The sequence below is a fragment of the Dicentrarchus labrax genome, unplaced genomic scaffold, assembly GCF_905237075.1.
Source record: "Dicentrarchus labrax unplaced genomic scaffold, dlabrax2021, whole genome shotgun sequence".
NCBI classification, from domain to species: Eukaryota; Metazoa; Chordata; class Actinopteri; family Moronidae; genus Dicentrarchus; species Dicentrarchus labrax.
In genome coordinates, this window is record NW_026136723.1 from 16,870,338 (window position 1) to 16,890,776 (window position 20,439).

At 40.1% G+C, this 20,439-nt stretch overlaps 2 protein-coding genes across 2 annotated transcripts in view; both read left to right on the forward strand.

The window, feature by feature from the left end:
* fam8a1a (family with sequence similarity 8 member A1a) lies at window positions 1–3,544 on the forward strand. Its single transcript, XM_051391411.1, has 5 exons — window positions 1–552; window positions 880–1,000; window positions 1,274–1,397; window positions 2,077–2,216; window positions 2,417–3,544. Exons 1-5 carry the CDS (start codon window positions 135–137, stop codon window positions 2,559–2,561), a joined length of 948 nt encoding a protein of 315 aa, XP_051247371.1. The 5' UTR covers window positions 1–134; the 3' UTR covers window positions 2,562–3,544.
* A 15,590-nt stretch (window positions 3,545–19,134) lies between these two features.
* atxn1a (ataxin 1a) overlaps window positions 19,135–20,439 on the forward strand; it is an 89,479-nt gene continuing 88,174 nt past the window's right edge. Inside the window, exon 1 of the mRNA XM_051391392.1 lies at window positions 19,135–19,262. The gene's annotated coding sequence lies outside the window, so the exon portion shown is untranslated. The remainder of the gene's footprint in view (window positions 19,263–20,439) is intronic.

A 20,439-nucleotide genomic window follows, 5' to 3' on the forward strand; every position in this document is an offset into this window, starting at 1 on the left:
CTTAGCTTAGCTAGCGCTGTGCTAGTAGCCGTTGTAACCTGCTGAGTGCTAATGAACGCAGCAAAGGAAACATTACAGACGTTTGAATAAGATTTTCTCGTCAAATTAGGCGAAAACTGTGAAGTGGGTCAAACATGTTTGCGACTACGACGAGTGACAACCGCCGTGACAGCCCGGAAAGTGACACAAAACCGCCTCAGACCACCGCAACAACGGAATACTGCGCAAAGTTGCAGCAGTGGATGTGGCAGTATTACTGGGGGTATGCCAACTGGCAGAGCTGGGTGGCTCTGTCAGCCTTCCCTCCGCCGTGCGGTTTCCCTCCGCCGGGGACAAGCGTCCAGACACCGGGTACACCTGCCTCGACCTCGGGCGGCGGGCAGCAGGCTTTTGATACGGGGAACTGGTACAGCTACCCTTATCCCCCCACTTTCCCAGCATCCTTCCCTTATCCGGGTGGTGCCCAGACCGAGCAGAGCTCAGCCGCGACCCCGACCCCAGCTACTGATGCCCGGCAAGCCCAGCAGCAGAATGGCAATCCACCTCAGGCAGGTATGCCTCAGTTTGACAGGGAGCTGCTGTAGTAGTCAGGGCCCTATCTCTCATCCAAAATGCCTTCATAATGAATGTGTGTGGGTTATTCTGTATAAGCTAGGTCATGAGTCTGGTGGGAAGCAGGCTTAAGTAAATGGCCCTGTGGAAACAGGCTTATATGCTTAGTGGTCTCTCTCAGTGCTATGTTGAACTCTGGTAGGTTTCTGCAGACCTACGGCTAGTCAGGGATTTAAGGTGATATATCTGAGTGTATAAATTAGACAGGGTCGTGTAGAAATGTGTGAAATTGAATTGTACACTTGTCTTTTCATCTTCTTCATACAGGACGGGAGTACACCATCCCTTCGCCTCTCCAGAGGTTTCTGGCTGAGACTGTGGACTTCTTCATCCTGTTCTGTGTGAAGGCCACCATCGTGCTCTGGATCATGCATCTGAGTGGTATGAAGTGAGTGAAACCATTAAACTGGGTTATGGGAATGCAATTTCAAATAAAAAGGCAACAATTAAAGACATAAAACTGAGGCCATTACGCTTTTTTAGATGAACCATTTCAAAAACACTCTGTTCCTATAATAGTTTTATTCAGCTAACTAGGCAGCAGTGAAGCTGTGGTACAGTTATACAAAATACAGGATTTGCATCACTGCTTTAATGCCAAGCGATTTCAACATTCCCCACATCCGTCCTCACACATGCGTGCTTTCTCTCCTCTCTAAAGAGACATTGCCAAGTTTATTACCCATTTCATTGTGGAAGAGATAGATGAGAACACGTCCATGGAGGACCTACAGAAGATGATGGCTGTAGCTTTGGTCTACAGGGTGCTAGTGTGCGTCTATGAGGTGAGTCATATTTTCAAGGTTCACAACGTTTAATATCTAGTCTAAAGGGAGGGAATGTTAGTGCTGAAAACATCTTTGGTTGGAGTAACTCTGTATTGTTACTTTTACTTGAGTATTTAAAACCAGTGTTTTCTTAACATAATGCTGCATACAGGTTTTTTCCACACCAGTGTATTTATAGTTATAACAAAATACCCAGTTTTGTCCTTTCACATTCGGTACATCATTGCCATATGCTCTTATCTAATGAGAAGAGTCACAGTTGTCCTATACCACAACAGTATTTCCCACAGAGGACAGTGATGCAACGTTGCATTCATAGTTGCCTGAGATGAAGTCATGTAACATGTCTCTTGTTCGACTTGTGCATCAGTGGCTTGTTTTCCCAGGTGGGAAGCAGCACTGGGACATTCAGGCTCCTCCGCTTAGACTAATGCCATCTGGCATGTTTCCTTCCTTCTAAAGCTTACTGCCTTGTTTGTGTAAACCTGAGAATTAATTTCTTGCCTTTCTACGACTACATGTGACAGTGTGGTACCATTAACAAGTTCTGCCCTAAACTGTCGTACAGGGCATTTTATTAGCCTGGTAATGGGTCCACAGGGTTATTAACAATGTGCATCTCACGTTGACATTCACTGATAAACTGTGTACATTTTTGTCCATCCTGTCCAATCAGACGATCTGTATTTGGGGTGCTGGTGGTGCCACACCAGGGAAGTTCCTGTTTGGCCTGCGGGTGGTAACATGTGACACATCCACTCTGGTCCGACCCAACCGGGTCCTTGTAGTCCCAGCATCTAATGTTTCCCTCTCTGCGTGAGTGATCACACACTGGATTATGTTACTTTTTGATTGGGAAGTCACTCTACTTCATATATTGTAAAATATCCAAGTTGGATTATATTGTTGTGTCTAAATCACAAACCAATTTCTGTAGTATTCTCTAGCACCTGTAGGAAATTCAGAAATTCTCAGTCTAACCTGTTGTTTTGTCTCTTTTGTCTTAACTCTCACAGCTCTACAGTGCGGGCACTTAATAAGAACTTCTCCATTGCTTTCCTCTTTCCCGTCTTCATCACTCTCCTCTTCTTCCAGCACAACAGGACTGTGTATGACATTGTGGCAGGGACCATTGTAGTCCAGCGCAGAGGGGGCAGATAGCCTCTCCTGCAGCAGCCGACTCTCGTATGCTTGGCAGGGTAATGACAAAGTGCTGCAGGCCCATGTGCACTGAGTTTCTCCAAATTTTTAATCAGTCACAAATGAACTAGCATTGGGAAAACAAGCAATGCAACAGCCCATTTCTTCACTGGAACAAACAAGGACTTAAACTGCACTTTAAAATTCATGCATACAGGTTTGAGCCTGGTTATGTTGGAATCAAAAGAATCCAACTTTACATCTTTTTGTGTAAGGCTGATTTTTTTCAACCAGTGAATCAACAAATAAGCTGTCAGGAAATCCTCGGAAGTATTGTGAGTTTTACGTTGGGTGCTGTCCAAAGTTTCTGGGATATCCCGAGACTTTCTCGCATATGATGTGAATCTTAACTTGTGTGCTATGTCATAACATATTTATTTATTTTTGGAAAGGCTTAAAGCCTCTGTATGTAGGATAGGATTAAAAACTGTACCAGAAAAGACCCCCACCAATTTTTACAGTAACTTTTCTACCAACAGAAACCATTAGAGTAATTTGACACATAATCACATAGGAGTTCTACACATAGGGGCTTTATTAGGTTCTAAACATTTGGTTGTTGTTCTCTCTTTTCTTTTCTGTGTTACATTGTGATTACTTTTAAGCACTCCGACTGAAGAAAATAAAGCCAGACCTATTTCTATCCATTCTTTGTGCCTATGGATATTTTGATGAAGTATTGTTTTGCTATCTTTCTGCGTTAGTGAAACAGTAACTTTTCTTACCGTGTGTATGAGGTCCAAACTAAAGTAATCATGTTTGTGGATTCACTGCTCATATTTTCTCTCTTCAGACTTTTAAGTCTTTTGACTCAGGGCGACTGTTTTGCATCAAAGAACCACTGATTGTCTGAACTGCATTATCGAGTACCACTGCTCGTGATTTTCAATTATGCACATTGTGAAACTCTTCTGTTATTAAAGAATATAAATGATTTATTCACATACTATTATGCTGCTTTAGCAATCCACCTTAGAGTTTCTTTAAATCCAAAGTGTGGCCACTTATTTCATTTAATTAATTGGAATCACATTTTATTTTTTGCATTATGCTAATCAATATCTTAGTGTTTGCAAGTACACTCATGATGAATGCCAAAGAGTGCAGTTAGTTTGGCAGTATTTTAACGAATATTGACGGATAAATTACTTCTTGTCCTCTATGGTATTACATGGATGACCACTGATTTATGCAAAATGTTGAAGCATAAATGTTGACTCATGCTTCTTAAATATCCTTTTCACATTTGAAAGAGGAAAAATAAATTGAATAATAATAACAAATCACTAACTGCTGATATAGCATTTACAAAATGAAACGGATTACCACTGAGGAGGTAGCTGTAAATAAAAGATCCCATATAAGCTCCTTTAATGGCTTCTGTCCTCTTGCGTAAGTGAAAATCTAATTGGTGTCCTTGATTGGTCCAAAGGGGGTGCTGCATCATTAAGGGAGGGGAACATCTTAACAGCCTTGTTCTGTACAGCTCTTAAAAGGCCTGCAGTTGTACACAGAGGAAATGTTTGAATGCAGCATGGGACTTAACAAGAGCTTTAGAGTGTGATCATACTGCAGTGTCTGTTAGTACTGAATAAGTTTAAAACATAAAAGCAGGAATAAGTGAAGGGCCTGTGTTCACACAGTTGAAGGCTGATTCAGCAAAAGAAAAAGTCAACGTAACTGACAGGATTTAAGGAATACATTAAGAAATCAATTTTCTTTGTCTCATGCTTGAGGATGTGGGTAACTGAGCTACTGTGTTATACGAATACAGGATTAGAGGGATTAGTTTTTACTTAAAGACCTGTAAAAGACCTTTTGCACACTCTGGCACAACAGGCATTTAGTATGCACCTTAATGTCAATACTTGGCTGTCTTTAAACTAAAGTACAGACCAGTGTCCGATAAAGAACCACTACAAAAGTCATCCAAACTCCACTATCAGGATATCATTAGATCTACAGTAGGAATACGTATTGTTAGTTGTGTTCATTGTGTATTAGTGTGTATTTCATGTTCGAAAAGAGCATTTCATACAGATGTTTAATACTGAGGTCTTTATTTGGGAGTCTTTTAGCACGAGTTGCTACAACAATCGTTGCCACATGGGGGCAACACTAGCCAACACAGTTCAACACATGCTGTGGCCCAGATACAGTAGATGGAAATAGACTGTAGTTACTGGATGCTGGCATTATTTTCAAATATGTTTTTCCACGTAATCCTGTGGTAAACGGCACAGCCTGTGTTTTCACAACTGATAAATAATGTTTATTATAACTGACAAAAACCACACGCTGACTTGCAAAAATATATTTCTGCAGCGCCTGCTTTCCTGTCTTTCCACCTGTCTGTTTGTCACTTCACAGTTCATGTCCTTTACTGTCTCGTCAGGTTTATCTCAAACAAGAACCTTGAGCAGCTAATGATGTGAACACATTGTGTACACACACTGCTGACAGACTTCTCTTTTAATCCTCACACTGTATTTGCTTTACTCTGTGACATCTCCAGCCGTCTTTGCTGACATCTGCAAACTCTGGAGCAAAAATATAAGTGCATGAGTAATCGTTAGACCACAGGTCATGCAAGGTAAGTTACTTCGATGAACAAAGATGCATCTTACTGACAATTCTTTAATGGTGTGAATACTTTGCCTAATTAATTATATGGCATACAAGGATTGTGGGGTTCAGCCTTTTACAGGAGTTTAGGTGCACAAAAGAAGCATTTTATAAATGTGTGTGTGCATTTGTATATTTGGAACAGTTGATTTTGTGTTCGAGCTTATGGTACTTTTTCAACTTTTAAGCCTTCAGATCCTCTGGAACTTTACATGTTTACGACTAAAGAAGCAGCATCAAAGTAAAAAAAATATCTCAGTTATTATTCATTAAGAAATCCGAATCAGATTTTGTTTGATAGTGACGTTGTGTGTTCATAAAGTATCCCATCACTCATAGTAAGAAGCTGATCAAGAAAATGCGTTTACAGGGCCTTTAAGGAGGGCTGTTATTGTGCATATAGTTTTGTCATGATGCTACAAAGTCATGGGACTTTTTGTACAGTACGACTGAGCTTTATCGATCGCCACAGTGATGTCAGAATAACCTGGTGCTGTTTGTGAAGATCAAGGTCATACCTGAGCAGGCCTTTACCAAATGTCTGTCACATGCTATTTTATCACTCATGTGACAAGAAAGTTATGTTATTCAGTTTAAGTAACACAAACGAAAGCAAAATCATTTTTTTGATTTCCAGTGCCAAAGTGCTGTGGAGTTGAATTTTTATGAGCCGTGTTCATGTAAGATTAGCCAGGGGCATATTTTGTCTTACGGTCCCAGTAGGAAGACACAACGTTCATTCGGCTCTCCTCAGAATGGTAGGTTTTTAAATAGCAACCATTAATCCTTATGAATTAGTAATTATCACCAGTCTCTTGCCAACTTGCTCACTCCAACATGCACACACACGAACCAAAAGACACAAATTACAGCCACCATTCAAGGCTTTTTGTTTACTAGCTATTTTACTTGAGCTGTTTGTGCACCATGTTGCTGTCATGCCACCTTTGTTCATCTGTACATTTCTTTCGTGTCTCCCTTTTTTGTAATTCCTTCCAAACTCTGGACTTTAGGGATCAGTAGATCATAGAGATTGCACCTACACCCACATGTGTGTCCTGATGGCAACAAGGAATGGTAGAACATATGTAAATACAGTGTCTGAATTATAAATGCGTAACATCTTCCATAAATTTCGAGCTTGTAGAACTTTGATATGAGTTTTAAAAAAAAGTACTAAACTCCTTAAATGGCTTTGAGGCAGTGAGAAAATTAGCTTTCTGTTGTATAATCTCTTTGCGTAGAAAAGACTATCCAAACATTTTGTCAGCCATTGTGCATGATTTTAAAAGTTCATCACAGCATTTTGTCCTTCAGTAGCAAGTTTTTGTGCTGAGAGTCATGAGTTGTTCTCTGTGCCAGGGAACTGAGAGAGGCTTAGCAATAATTACGCCTCGAGTGGCTCTAATACAAATTTCACAGGGAGACAGAGTGGAGAGAGAAACCAACAGAAAGTGTGAGACACAGAAAGGGATTAAGAGAGAGACAAAAGCCCAAGAGGGAGGAAAGGATTGGAAAAGAGAGTTCAAAATGAGAAGAGAAGTGGAGGAAAAAAAAGGGAGGAAGAGAGAGAGAAAGAATGAGAGGGAGTATGAGAGGCTGAGGGACACCATGCTTGAAAATTCTCTCTGATCTTTGAGCCGTGGGACCAGAGGCGATGGAATACCCCGCAGAACTCCATTAAAATTCATCCAGCCTCACTAAAGCGCTCAGTTATTATACAAGAGATGCCCTGCACAGCTCAGCTTTCTCTGTTTGCTCTCTGTCGCATACAGTACATGGACACACACACTAAAGACAAACAGATGCGTACACACCCATCCAAACGCACACATAACCAAAGCTGTCTTTGCTGACAGACAAAGAGAGAAACTTGAGGACAATGCTTTCAAACTTAGTACAGTATACATGTAATGTACGACTTTAACAAGGACCACTTCATCAGAACTGTTGCACTGAAGGTACGTATGTTTAACCAAAACAATGAGCTGAAAGGTGCTGAAACTCTCTATAGAGTTGAGATGAACTGCAAAGCCAGGTGAGGATTATTACTTAAATAATAATAATAATGTTAATAATAATAATAATGTAATAATAATAATAATAATAATAATAATGGCTTTATTAAGGACACAAGAATAAGGTCCATAGCATTTTTTTTTAATAAAATAAAGTCGACGTAAAAAAACAAAAATCTGACTGATCAACAGTATAGATGGTCAGTCTGACTGTATCGTCCAATTAAAAACTCATTCTAAAATGAGAGAGCGAAGACTAGGTCTGTTTAAACCTCAGTAGATTAACCTTGTGGGGTTATTAGAAGTGCATGAAACTGGAAGAATCTGATATTTTAAAGGTCAGTATTAACTTTAACTACATCTGTCTTGCGCTTCATTTGATTTTGGCTGAGAGTAAACTGAGCAAAGTTTAAATAGGCCTAAATACACACACACACACACACACACACACACACACACACACGGATACACATTTGTGACTCACCTTTTACAACTCTTTCACAACTGGACTTTCTATTTGACTCAGTAGATTGATATTTCATGGGGATTTTTATAGAGGGACGCTCCACCCTCGCAGAACCTCATTCCAGGCCTTTGGATGCTCTCCTAAACTGCACAGGGCTAAACAGCCTGCTGTGGAGGTCTGTGTGCTTCGACCAGTGTTTCTTGCATGTCTGCTTGTGTCTGAAGCTGTTGTGCATTATTTGTGTATCGCTAATGAAATCCACTGTGTCAATTTGTTAAAATGAAGCTTGGTATTTTAAGTCTACTCAGGCACGAGAATGAGTATGAGAGAGAGAGAATGAGTAAATGAGGAAGGGATGGACACATTGCATGTGTGTACATTCGTATAAGTGAAGAAAAATGTAAGCAAAAATGTATTAAAGTGTTGGAGTAGAAGGAAAGAAAGATAGCTGGGGAGAGGGAAGGTAACAGAGCAACAAGGAGAGAAAATACAACAGAGCTAATAGGAGTATGAGCAAATAGGACACAAGTGCAACCTCCCGTGAGAAGTGAATATTAGATTACATTCCATTAACAGACAGTTGTGTCTGTGTTTAGACAAAGCCGTTCTCTGTATTAACCAGCAGAGGGAGTTCCCTTTGAATTTACTGTCAGTCTTCTTGCTCCCTAGAGCAGGCTGTTCATTGGCTCTCTATAGCCCCAGTGTCGGCGGCAGCTCAGCCAATCGGCACACTTCTGGGCCACAAACATCTGAAGTAGTAATAATGTGGAATGTGCTGGCTCGGCATGAGCTGTCAACTAGAGCATGTAGTACTATACTATATGCGGATAGAGGGAGGAGACGAGTAAAGAGGAGGAGGAAGTGGTAAGCACTCGATGACAGAGCAGTTGTCTTATTGTGCAGTGTGTTAATGTGTGTGTGTGTGTGTGTGTGTGTGTGTGTGTGTGTGTGTGTGTGTGTGTGTGTGTGTGCGCGCACAAAGCAGTACTGTCAGCTGTTCTGCGTTGCCAAACATTCATAACTGCACCCCACCCTCTGAGACAACACTTTATTTTCTCACATGTATTCTCTTGCACATAATTGATATGAACATACTGAACATAGAGTACTCAGTTGTGTATTTAATCCCTCAGCAGACTCCACAGAGCATTTGTGTCCTCTGTGAGCCTGTGTTGATGCACGGCAGCAGGTTACATGCTTGACACAGAGTTTTCAGGCTCCAGGCCCTGACCGCCAGCAGTGACCCAGGATTAGTGCCTCTTCAGTGGGGGCCTCAGCAGACCCACCACCTGGTTCCCCCTGGTGGAGGTATGTACTGTATGCCAGTGAGTCCCACAGACTCACAGATCTAAAATAACCCTTGAGAGGCTGCTGGTGTAGGTGCACTGTATGTCCATATGTGTAGATGTGTATGTCTGTAGATAGTATTTATGCTTGATTGTTAGTGGGTGGCAGCAGAATAAGGACACAGAAGAGGACTAGACTAAAAAGTGAAAAAATATGTATCTGGACAATGGAGCCAGGGAGTTTCAGTAAGAACACAGCCGATAAGTTAAATCTAAAGTAACTATGACATGATGTGACATAAACATACTTGCATTCTTGTTCCTCTGACACAGACTGTAATGTTTTAGTTATATTCTGTCATAAAATATGTACAAACACGTTGAAATGCATAGAAATCCTCCTCATGTATTCTAGAAAAGTAATGTACAGTTATCATATATACGTAGTGTGTTTTCATGTGTGTGTGTGTGTGTGTGTGTGTGTGTGTGTGTGTGTGTGTGTGTGTGTGTGTGTGTGTGTGTGTGTGTGTTCTATCCCAGATGGCAGAGTAACAATCTGATGGGTCATAATCTGATCTGCTGACTGACAACATGTGTTATTGCAGGGCCAGCTACTGGAGGTCTGCTATTAATAGAATGGAAAGCAAGCACACTCAAACTCACACATAGACATAACACATGTGTGCATCCAGCTGCACACAGATCAAAATACAACGTTTGACTTCGCAGGCTAATACTTGTATCATTCAGTTTGCTAAATCCTATTTAGGGAACAGGTTGTGTGATTGAGATCAGGATCCTTAATATACATACAGTATAAATGCACTAAAGAGACAGTTCTGAAATAGACTTTACACACTTTAAAGGTCAAAACAGCAAATTGGCAAAGTAACACGAAGGATAGCAGCTGTCAATAAAGCCATAAAACTGTGAATAAGAAAAATGAAAATGAAATGCATGTATGCAAGTTTAAGCGTTTGTCATTCATGGACGAGCTGTTTCAGTAGTGCTGTAGCTGTAGTGTATGTCTGAACATTTCCATCAAAATGAACTGGTTTGATCATCTCTATCATATTTTTCAGCCTTTATTTCCATGACAGTGCTGAGCAGCAAATGTTTTAACTGTTGCCATTATAGTTCAGTTTCCTGTTTGCGCAGCAGTTTGTCCTTTCCTACGTGTTCGTAAGTAATTCCCATTAGTTTGACTCATAAAGATTGGAGTCCCGTCTTACATCAACCAGAGTTTTTGCTCCTTTGTTTCTTGTCCAAAACACGGAAAGAAGGCCTCACAATCTATAACTTGGTACATGCTTTCATAATCCTTGGGTGTACGAGGGAAGATGTTGAGTATGTATGTGTGTGTCTTTGTCCCAGCTGTGTACATGTAATTTATTACCTATTTTTGGAAAACACTGCAAAAGATATTTATAGTATTCAGAAAACCCTTCGTTTTCCACTGTAAATGAGTCATGTAACATGCCTCAGCACACTCACAAACACACACACACACACACACACTTGGAAAGCCAGTTTTTGTAAGCCCCTATAAAGTCACAGAGGCATTTGTAGGACAAAGTATGTCCTGTATTTTGTACTTTCAGCTTCATGTCAAATAAAGCCTGAAACCGTTGGCTGAAACCAGCTATTGATCCATGGTCAGGCCTGAGATGTGTTATACAATTCCAGCTAGTATACTTAAAAGAGCCTGCATAATTGAAAATCCTATGAAAGAGGAAGTGATCTATAAATAAAGATTAAGGCAAAAAGAGAGCAGGCAGAAAACACTGCAAAAATAGCTAACATTTGAATCCTCTTGAATCTTCTGAAACACTTCATTCTTTCTTTGAGATCTTTATTAATCTACAAATGCTGCTTGTGTCTATTAATTAACTCAGTATCTGTATGAGGACATTAATCCATTCATAATGCTAAATCAACAATCTCTGTGCTTCCATGATTGTTTGAAAGGTAATGGTTCAATATTCTCAAGGAAAATTAACATTAATTGGTATAATGCCTACAGATTTGACTCTCCAGGGGTGCAGTGTTACACACAGATCTCAATTTACAGCAGAACCTGACACAAAGATATATGTTGTATGTAAGTACTTGCCATAGTACAGAATGTAAGTATAGGCTTCTGGCAGAGTTTTGCACTCAAATTATCCAGTAAACGATTACGATCATTTACAATCTTGGTAGATAATTCCCAAGGCAAAGGTAACTGGAGATATTTTCCCACATTCACTGTAAGGCAGTAAGTCCACACTCCCCCATGCACATATACATAAGCACACATAATCACATGCAAACATGAAGATTCACTCATCCAGCATAAACAAACAGCGAGAACACACCCCGCAACTTCATACTGGGACTCTCCCTCGCTGAGTTCTTCTCCACTTATGACAACGACTACACATGAAGAGAGACACAGCGATAAAGATTAATTGATGGTGTTGCTGAGTTTGTACAAGCACAATGTTATCAGGCCTCTTGTGGCCAGGCGTCTAGGGAAGCAGTGAGTTGATGAGACGGCAACTTTATTGATTCAAGTTTTTAAAAGGCCTTTGAAATCGAGCGTCTAGACGATCTGCTGGCGGATGCTCATGTACAATTGCTCTTGAAGGGCCCAGCAGTTAGATAACTTCAGTGAAAAAGAGTGAGAGAGATTACATAGCAGATAAAGTGGCTTTTTTGGTTTATAAGTTTCTATCACACTCATGCATTTGCATTTCACTTTAACAATTGTCAAGTCTGTCAATTATTGAATTAGACCACCACTACAAGGTTCTTCTTCAATTGAATATATTGAACTGAATGTGCTCATATAGCTGGGGAGGTGGAAGAGAACAAGCACTTTAAAACCTGCATTAACTGCAGGGAAATGACAGTGGTTTACATCAAAGGTAGAGGAAATCAAAGAAATAATAGAACAATGCAGAAAGAGACTGTTCTTTATAGAAATAGTTCGACATTTTTTAAAATATGCTTATTCGTTTTCTTGCAGAGAGTCAGATAAGAAGATCAACACCACTCTCATGTCTTAGCCGGTTAGCTTAGCTTCTCATAAAGACTGGAAACAAGGGGGAAACAGGTAGCCTGTCTGAAGTTAACATAATCTACCTGCACCTCTAAAGTTCACTCATTAGCACATTATATATAACCGAACCGGTTCAGGGTTAATTATTTTCTCTGTTAGTGAGGTGTTTCAGAAAACATAGAAGCTAAAGTTAGACCCTATCAGATTAGTTGACTATCTGGTCATCTAATTTAACTCAGACTAACCTGATTCAAGATACTGAACTTGATGTCACACAGTCAAAAACTGTTTAGGTCTCAGGGAAGTGAGGTTCAAAAACACACCTGCAATTACCACTTATTGCCATAGGTGTCTCCAAAGAGAATGAAACTGAGATTTTTGAGATTGTTACTTAACGAGTGAGCTTTAGAGGTGCTGGAGGATGGATTTTTAGACTGCAACTAACTGACCACTGCGTGCATCTGTATTTGATGACCTGGGAATGAGAACAGGCTGTGAAGTGTTTGGAGAAACTTGTGAAAAATCCGTACTAGGCTACTGTAGAAACATGGCGGTTCAACATGGCAGACTCCACGGAAGGTGACCCACGGCATCTGTAGATAAAAACGTCTCATTCTAAAATAATGACGATTGCTATATTCAGGTTATTATACGCCAATTAAAACATCTATAAAAAATGATATTCCATTTCAGATTTGTAGATGTTTGTGATTCTACATTATTTCCAAATAAACTAAACTCTCGATCCTAAAATTGATCCTCACAAAAACACTGAAGGTGTACCGGTTCCTCAAGTAGCAGTCGAGGAAAAGGCCCGTACTGTAGTCCTCAAGTGGAATACCAACATATTCCTCTGAGAGAGGTGTGAAGAAGCCAAAATAATCTCAAAAGTCATGGAAGAAGAAAGCAAAAGATAGAGAGAGGTAACAGGAGGGCATTGGGGACACAGAAGTGGCACACAGCGGAAGGTGCTAATGATGGCGGTCAGAGGGTGAAGCCACAGAAGCAGTATTGATCGATGAGTACGACACATTGTAATCAATGCATGTGGAAAGACAGGGCATTTGCACAAGCCTGTTGTCCTCTAACTCAATAATATGGAGCTCCAGCTGAAGATTTCATAATCAATGAGTGAGTTGATTGTTTGTTTTTTAATTGAATTTAATCTATAAGATGCTAGAATATAGTGAAAAATGGGTTCATTTCTCTGAATGTGGTGTTTTGTTTGACCAATAGCCCAAAATCCAATTGTATTCAATTCACAGTAATACAAAATGGAAAAATCCTCATATTTGAGAAGACTAACCCAAATATATATTTTTTTCCTTTATAAGATCAAGAATAGTTCAACATATTCATGATGCTAAGATGGATTACACTGAAATACTATGACTTTACACAGAGCCAAGCTAACTGTTACCCCCTGATCTCAGTCTTTATGCTAAGCTAAGCTAACCAGCTGTTGCCTGTAGCTTTGTATTTACCATACAGACATGAGAGTGCTATTGATCTTCTTATCTAACTCTTGAGTAACTCCCAAAATGTCAACATATTTCTTTAACCAATTAATTGATTATAAAAATTGTTGATTATTCTGTCAACTGACGATTAATCAATTAGTCTCCTTAGCACGGTTTTTATGTTTGAAACAAATGGGAGAAACCCAGTTTAACATAAGCTCAGCTAAAATGAAGAGGAATTTCGCAATGCACACTCACGCCACATTCACAATAGATCAAAGGGACATTCTGCTCTACTTTCCCTTCTTCCCTTCTTTACCTCTGTCTCTGTCACTCTTCAGCTCACTTGTGTTGCAAAAAGTTACTCCTCAGACTGGCAGTTTCTATCTCTGTTCCTCTAACACAGTCACACTGTCACACACAAAAAGGAAAATCAGGAACCCGGGCAGACAGGCAGGGTGTAAGGCGAGTGCTATAGATTTGTCGGCTGTCTCTTTTAAGCTCATCTATTATCCAGTTGACTCCTCACTGACCCCCGCGTTGTGACTGTGTGCTTTAAAAGCCTGTCCTGATATCACTCGCCACTCGTTGTATGCATGTGTGTGTGTACTCTAGGGTGTTTGTGTGTATAAAAGTGTGTTGGAGAATCTCTCTGGCATGGTCAATAATTAAATTCACTGGTTAGTAGGAGGATAATGGGTCAGGCATAACAGACAGTTTTTTTTTCCTATCCTTATTAAGCCACAAAAAAAAAGATAGCTGAGAAACCATCCTCATTTATGATACATGAGGGGCTGGTGTTTTTATTTTGGGGTATGGAGGGTTGAACACAGACATCACATTTTTAAAAAAGCAGACAAGTTATGCAGGGAGAATTACAATAAGGGTGAAAGTGGAATTAAATATTGCCACCAAAATGACTTGCAGTTTAAATAGGGAGTGCAAAAGGTAAAACAACAGTTCAGAGTAACAAGTAGAAAAACATTCTGTGCCCCTGTAATATCTCATCTCATCTACAAAGGCAGCAGTCTAATAATAAGTTCTTGGTCCAGAACTAAGAGCCAATTATTTTTTCATACAGAGGGAACTCGGCTGTTAGATGCACACACACACTCGTCTTTGCCCTGTGCTTCTCTTTCCAGCCTATCTTATGTTTCATCAAAAGCAAAATGTAATGCCATTTCTGATCTGCTGCAACACTCACAGCAACATTAGATGTCAGATTTCTCTTTGTACATGCACATGTACGAGCAGAACTGTGTGCGTGCCGGTGTGTTTAGAGAAAGCAGAAGAGACAGAGAGTGTGAGACTGACACACATTTATTTATGTCTGAGAATATACAAGCGTACTGTGCACATATTTGAATGTATGTAAATATTAGTATATGTTTCACCATTCCAATTAAGTCTGGAATTTTAACACGGATCACATTAAGGCACTCCAGATTACTTCCCAAAATCTGCCTGCACAAGACAGCCTGATTCAATTGGCTGCTGTTAATACACAGATTAGGGAACTCTCTTTGCATCCTAATCCTCCTCGCCTCGTTCTCCCTTGTCGCAGAATGAGGAAGGTGTGTGAGAACAGGTTAGCCGATAGCACACATTCACTGTAGGATTACACAAGGGCAACTTTAAGCCTGTGTAATTTGGTTATTAGAGAGGTAGTGTGAAAAATGATGGTATATTAGTGAGCTTGTGATTGTTACGTACTGATTAAAATGCGGACGGATGTTGCTGGATTTGAGTTTTTTCATGTTTAGAATATATATCACATGTGGATGAGATGCATCAATATCAGTGCTACAGCATACGTGGGGGGAAATAATTGGAAGCAATTGGGGGCAAGAAGTAAAGTCCAATTTATTGGTTGCACTGGATGTTTGTTATGCAATGAAAATCAAGACAAAAAAGAATTTATTGCAATAAGCAAGCAGTAGAGATAGAGAGAGTTTAAGTAATGGTTGAAATACATGGCAGTATCAATGAAGGCGTACTTGACAGAGATGTATGGGTAAATGTGACAGCAAAGTTTGGGAACCACTGTTATAATCAGAGTTATAGTTGCTGAATAGAAATGACATGGCAATGTTTGTAATTAGTAACATAATCCACTGGATTACAAAAATTGTAATCTTGCTACCCCTGGTTATAATCTACTGTATTTACTAAATGACAGCATTTTAAGGGGGTCATCCTGTCTGTTTAAACACAGAACAGTTGATATTACTTTTGAAGAGCATGCAAAGTAAAACACTGATAAGATGCTGTCTTGTATCTGGCCCTGAAACTTGTACAATTCCACATTTGAGCAAAAGGGGGCGCAGTGAGCAGCTGTAAAACACACCATCCCCTGTACAAAGAGGGAACTTCAGCAGACACTGTAGCCTTGAAATCTAAAGTGACAGCTGCTTTCAAAGCATACAGGATGAGCGTTCAACTTCTACTGAGAATGTCTTTATTGGATTTTGTGAAGAGCTGACATGTCGATGCAGTGGTCTGCTCTTTCTCCTGCTTAAACTTTCACACCAGATGAACAGGTAACATTCACATACAATTGCCTGAAGAGGTGGCGTGCTCTGAGTGTACTATGTTAAGTGGCATGCACTTCAGACAATGTTACTCTGCTGTCCAATAAAGCAGAGATGTCCATGACCATTAAAACCTTTGAAAATCCCTTAAGAGCTGCTTCCAAAGACTGGTTGTGATTAATTATTCATCTACCTTAGTGCATGTTTTAAGTTCAATGTGTTATTTATTCATATCCCAGGTGAAGTGTCAAATCCCTTGTTTGTGTGTACTTGTCAGTTAAGTGGATGTATCTTATTTAGTTGGATTTCCTTGGCTGACTGGAGTTCTTGCTTGGTTTTCTGCTCAGGAAGGGTTAAAGACTGCCATTTTTTTTAACAGGAAAATATTTCACAATAGGTGACAGAGATGTATCTTGTCATATCACGTTTCTAATATTTAATTTGGCACCAAAAGAGAAAGATTCTTAATTTGTTAAAGAATTGCATTGGCTTTTAATATGTGAGTCATTTAATCTCAGGTTTAAACAGCATGTCTCCATTTCTCAGGGCTCTTCCCATACAGGCCACACCTGGTACACTTTATTGTCCCTGAGTGTATACTGTTCACACCTCCTACAAAGAACACAGGTACATCTCTAGGGAGTAACCCAACCCTCGAAATATCTGCTCCTCCTTTGGGAGCAGTTCTTTATTATTCCTCAAGCACGCCATGGCCTTACTGCTCTACACACACAAACACACACCCACAAACAATAGTATGTATTCTCATTGTGTAACAGATCATTCAAACAAAGGCTCTGGCAGACAGGCAACTACGTGGCTGACTTTTCCTACTTATGTTGGTCCTCTTCAAACACTGAAAAGTCTAACCTGGAGCTTTCCATAGAGTATGTAGCACCATTCATCAACCCACTATAAGAGTGAGTAGGTGTATACCTGTAAATACATGCAGAGACAAAAGAGAGAGAGAGTAAAGACGGGAACAAGTATATGCTTGTGTGTATGCATATGAGTATATGCATGCACTTCTGTAACCTCAGCTACTTTATTATTAAACAAGAAAGTCTGAATCAAAAGTGACACACACGGAATGTATATAATCTGCATAATAAATGGTTGCAAACTGAAACTCTTCATTCCTGTCTACATTCAAATATCAAAGTCCATTCACCACCAGACGCTGTCTCTTCATTTCTATGCATCCAGGCCATGAATGTAATGCTAGCCTCCTGGCACACATGGCAGCCTACCACTCTGTCTCTTTGTTTGGTATACATGTGACAAGGGCACAATGGAGTGCTGGACAATAGGCCACTTATTGAGTGACTGGCAGGGAGTGGGATACATCCCAGATCGTCTGTCACTCTGCAGCCTCGTGCACCCTACCACTCATGGTCGGTGTCAGGTTGCACTCTCCTGTGGCAAGGAGGAGAAGGTGCTTGCTACCTTTTTGGAAATCTGGGAGAGGTCACAAAGGTCAAGATGATTAAAATGTGCACTAAAAATAGAGGGGTGGAGTTAACTGGGTGTTTATTTACTTTGTTAATGTTGACTTAATGCTTTTTTTAAGCAACAGTATCTTGGTTTATTTTATTGTTTTTCTTTATTTTAAATTTCATATAGTAGTAACCATGTCAAGGAAATTGTTAAACCTCCCAAGTGCTTTAAAATGGTCAAATATGTGACAGAGCCACAGAGAGCCAATTGAGTTTAGCAGCTTAAAGTGAATTAGCAATAACTGAATCATGTCATGAGTAAATAAACATCATCAACATGTTTTCTAGTACTACTCCATGATTGTGTGTATGTTTCTGGTAGTGTGTGTGTGTGTGTGTGTGTGTGTGTGTGTAAACAGTTGCTATCAGCAGCTAAGATTTTCCACCTTGTCACTGTCAGCTGACTATCAGTCATTGCCTTCAGCTGAGCTGATTCTCCCTGAGATCTCGAGCTCTCTATGTCAAATGCCTGCCATGACCTTCTGGCCTGCTGACAGCAGCTCTTGGAGAAAAGTCTGAGTATTCATTTGAAATGAAATGTAAAGATGGTATCCCCAGCATGTGATATCAAACATATGACTGAGCTCATGGAATAAACAATAACCACCAGTGTTTGAAAAAAAGCATCATCAAATACATCTTGAATAGTCGATGTATTCATTTTTCTCTTCTCACTAAGACAACTTTGTTTTTTTAAGTGTATATAATGTTTTTCTTCCATGACTGATATTGTATGTAATAGATGCTCATAATAGTGTTCTAGTTTTTCAAGTTTTCTATATGTTCTTATACTTAATTAAAGGTGGTAATAATAGAATATTAAAGTACTCTATTGCAAATAACAGTCCTGCATTCAAAAGTGTACTCAAGCTTAATAAAAACAACATAAGAAGGCAAGAATAGGGAAAAATGTAGGCTACTTACCAAAAGTCATAGTATTCATTATGCAACAGAAGGGCTCATGTCAGTGTTTCTTTATTATCCACACTTACTGATGCATTCACAGGCTGAATTTTAATGTTGTAGCCAGTGAAGTTGGAGCTAATTCTACTACTTTCTATACTGTTGGGCTGTTTAATGTTTACAACAGTGCATCGTATTTGATAAACTTTTATATTTTTACGTAAAATCTTCATCTGCAAAGCAACAACTACAGCTCCCATCTGCAGTAAAAGTAAAAAATGCAATAGCAACCCTTGAAATGTAGTGGAAAAATACTCAACTAAAATACAAGTGCTTCTAAATTACACTACTTGACAAGTTCTGCTAGTATTGCTACTTACTTTGTGAGTGATGTTGGGTTAAGAAATTTGCATATTGTATTGCATATTTAGAGTAAAACTATATATGTATATAAAGAAGCACCAATATATCGATATATGTAACTATTTATCCAAACACACATTACTTTATGCACTGTGCATTCATTCTCACGCCCTAGCACTGCCAGTGAACTTGTAATTCAGTCACTGTGTGCTCTGCTCCTCTCTTATTTTTGCATGAGTAGCTTACAAACTGCTCCATTTTTGAACTTCTCTTTCTCTCTCTCTCTCTCTCTCTCTCTCTCTCTCCCTCCCTGTCGCTCTCTCTCCCTCTGAAGGTGGGGGCAGAGAGCTATTAGCTGTGCGCTGCAAACATCATTAGGAGGGGAGACGCTTTCAACCGTCAGCGCCGGAGCAGAGCAGGGGAGCCCTGGCAACAAGGAGAGACAAACTCAGCTGCCCGTTACACCCTACAGTAAGTCAAACAACATTGTTCATTCAATACTCGCTTCACCAACCTGTCATTGCTTTTCACCCATGCCACTTTTATCCTCTTCTGGAGCTGTGAAGAGAAAATGGCTGGAAGAACTGGGCAGGGTGGCGCTGACGCTCCGGTGTACTTCAAAGCCTTGGGAAATGTTTAGTTCGCCCTCTGACCTATTTTTAAGTGATCAAACAGCACGGGGTCGTGCGGGGGTTTGGGGGTGTACACTTGTCATTTCGGGACGTAAATGCAAAGTAGTGTTTAAGTGGGGCGAAAGAGAGCGGAGGTTTGGCTGCATTCTGACCGAGCGAGGAGCGCGTCCGCCGGCCGAGCTGGTGTCGGGCAGGCGCTGCACTTCCAATAACTGCGCCACTCGACCTCGGCTCAAACATTTGCTCTTTTGCAGACTCTTTCTTAGCGTCTAACACTGACATACACTGCCAAATAACGTCGCCAAGAGCCGTACGTGTCTTCTTTTGAACTCTTTCCTTACTGACAAGGACTGTCAAAGGCAAGCATTACATTTTTATCTACGTTTCACCATCGCGGAAGTGTTTTCTCTACACGAAAAAGAGACGAACAACTAACCACAGTCCACATAATTTGTCCACTGTTCGCCAAACCCGCAGTTACATCTATTTTTTGTGCACGTTGCGAGCGTTTGTTAAAGACATTGCGTATGTAATATGTTACTACACAGTGTTTTTACATTGCCAGCTGGTTGTAAAGGACATAGGGTTTGTGATTGCTGGACTACCCGTGATGTCATTCATCCTAGCTTGGACCATTATATAACGGGACTGTAGGGAAGCCTGTGATAGCAGTCTATTTTTACTCTGTTTACACCTCGGAGTTGCACTCAGGGTAGGCTATGCGTCCCGAGTGGTAGCCTATGGTTTCACTCGCATTATGAATTTAATATGGCATCCAAATGAGACCAAGTGGATGGACAAATGTACTGAAGATGACCAAAAAAAATGAGAAAAAAAGCTGCGGTTCTCTCTACCAACACCATCAGCTGCATTTACACTTTTAAAAAAAAAATTGTTTCCGCTTTTTTGATGGTGTGATGGGGAAATTATTTGCAATTTGAAAAAAAAAAAAAAAAAAAAGAAGTTAGTCTACTTGTTGATTGTGTGTCTTCCCATGTTTGGAGCATGAGTTGCTT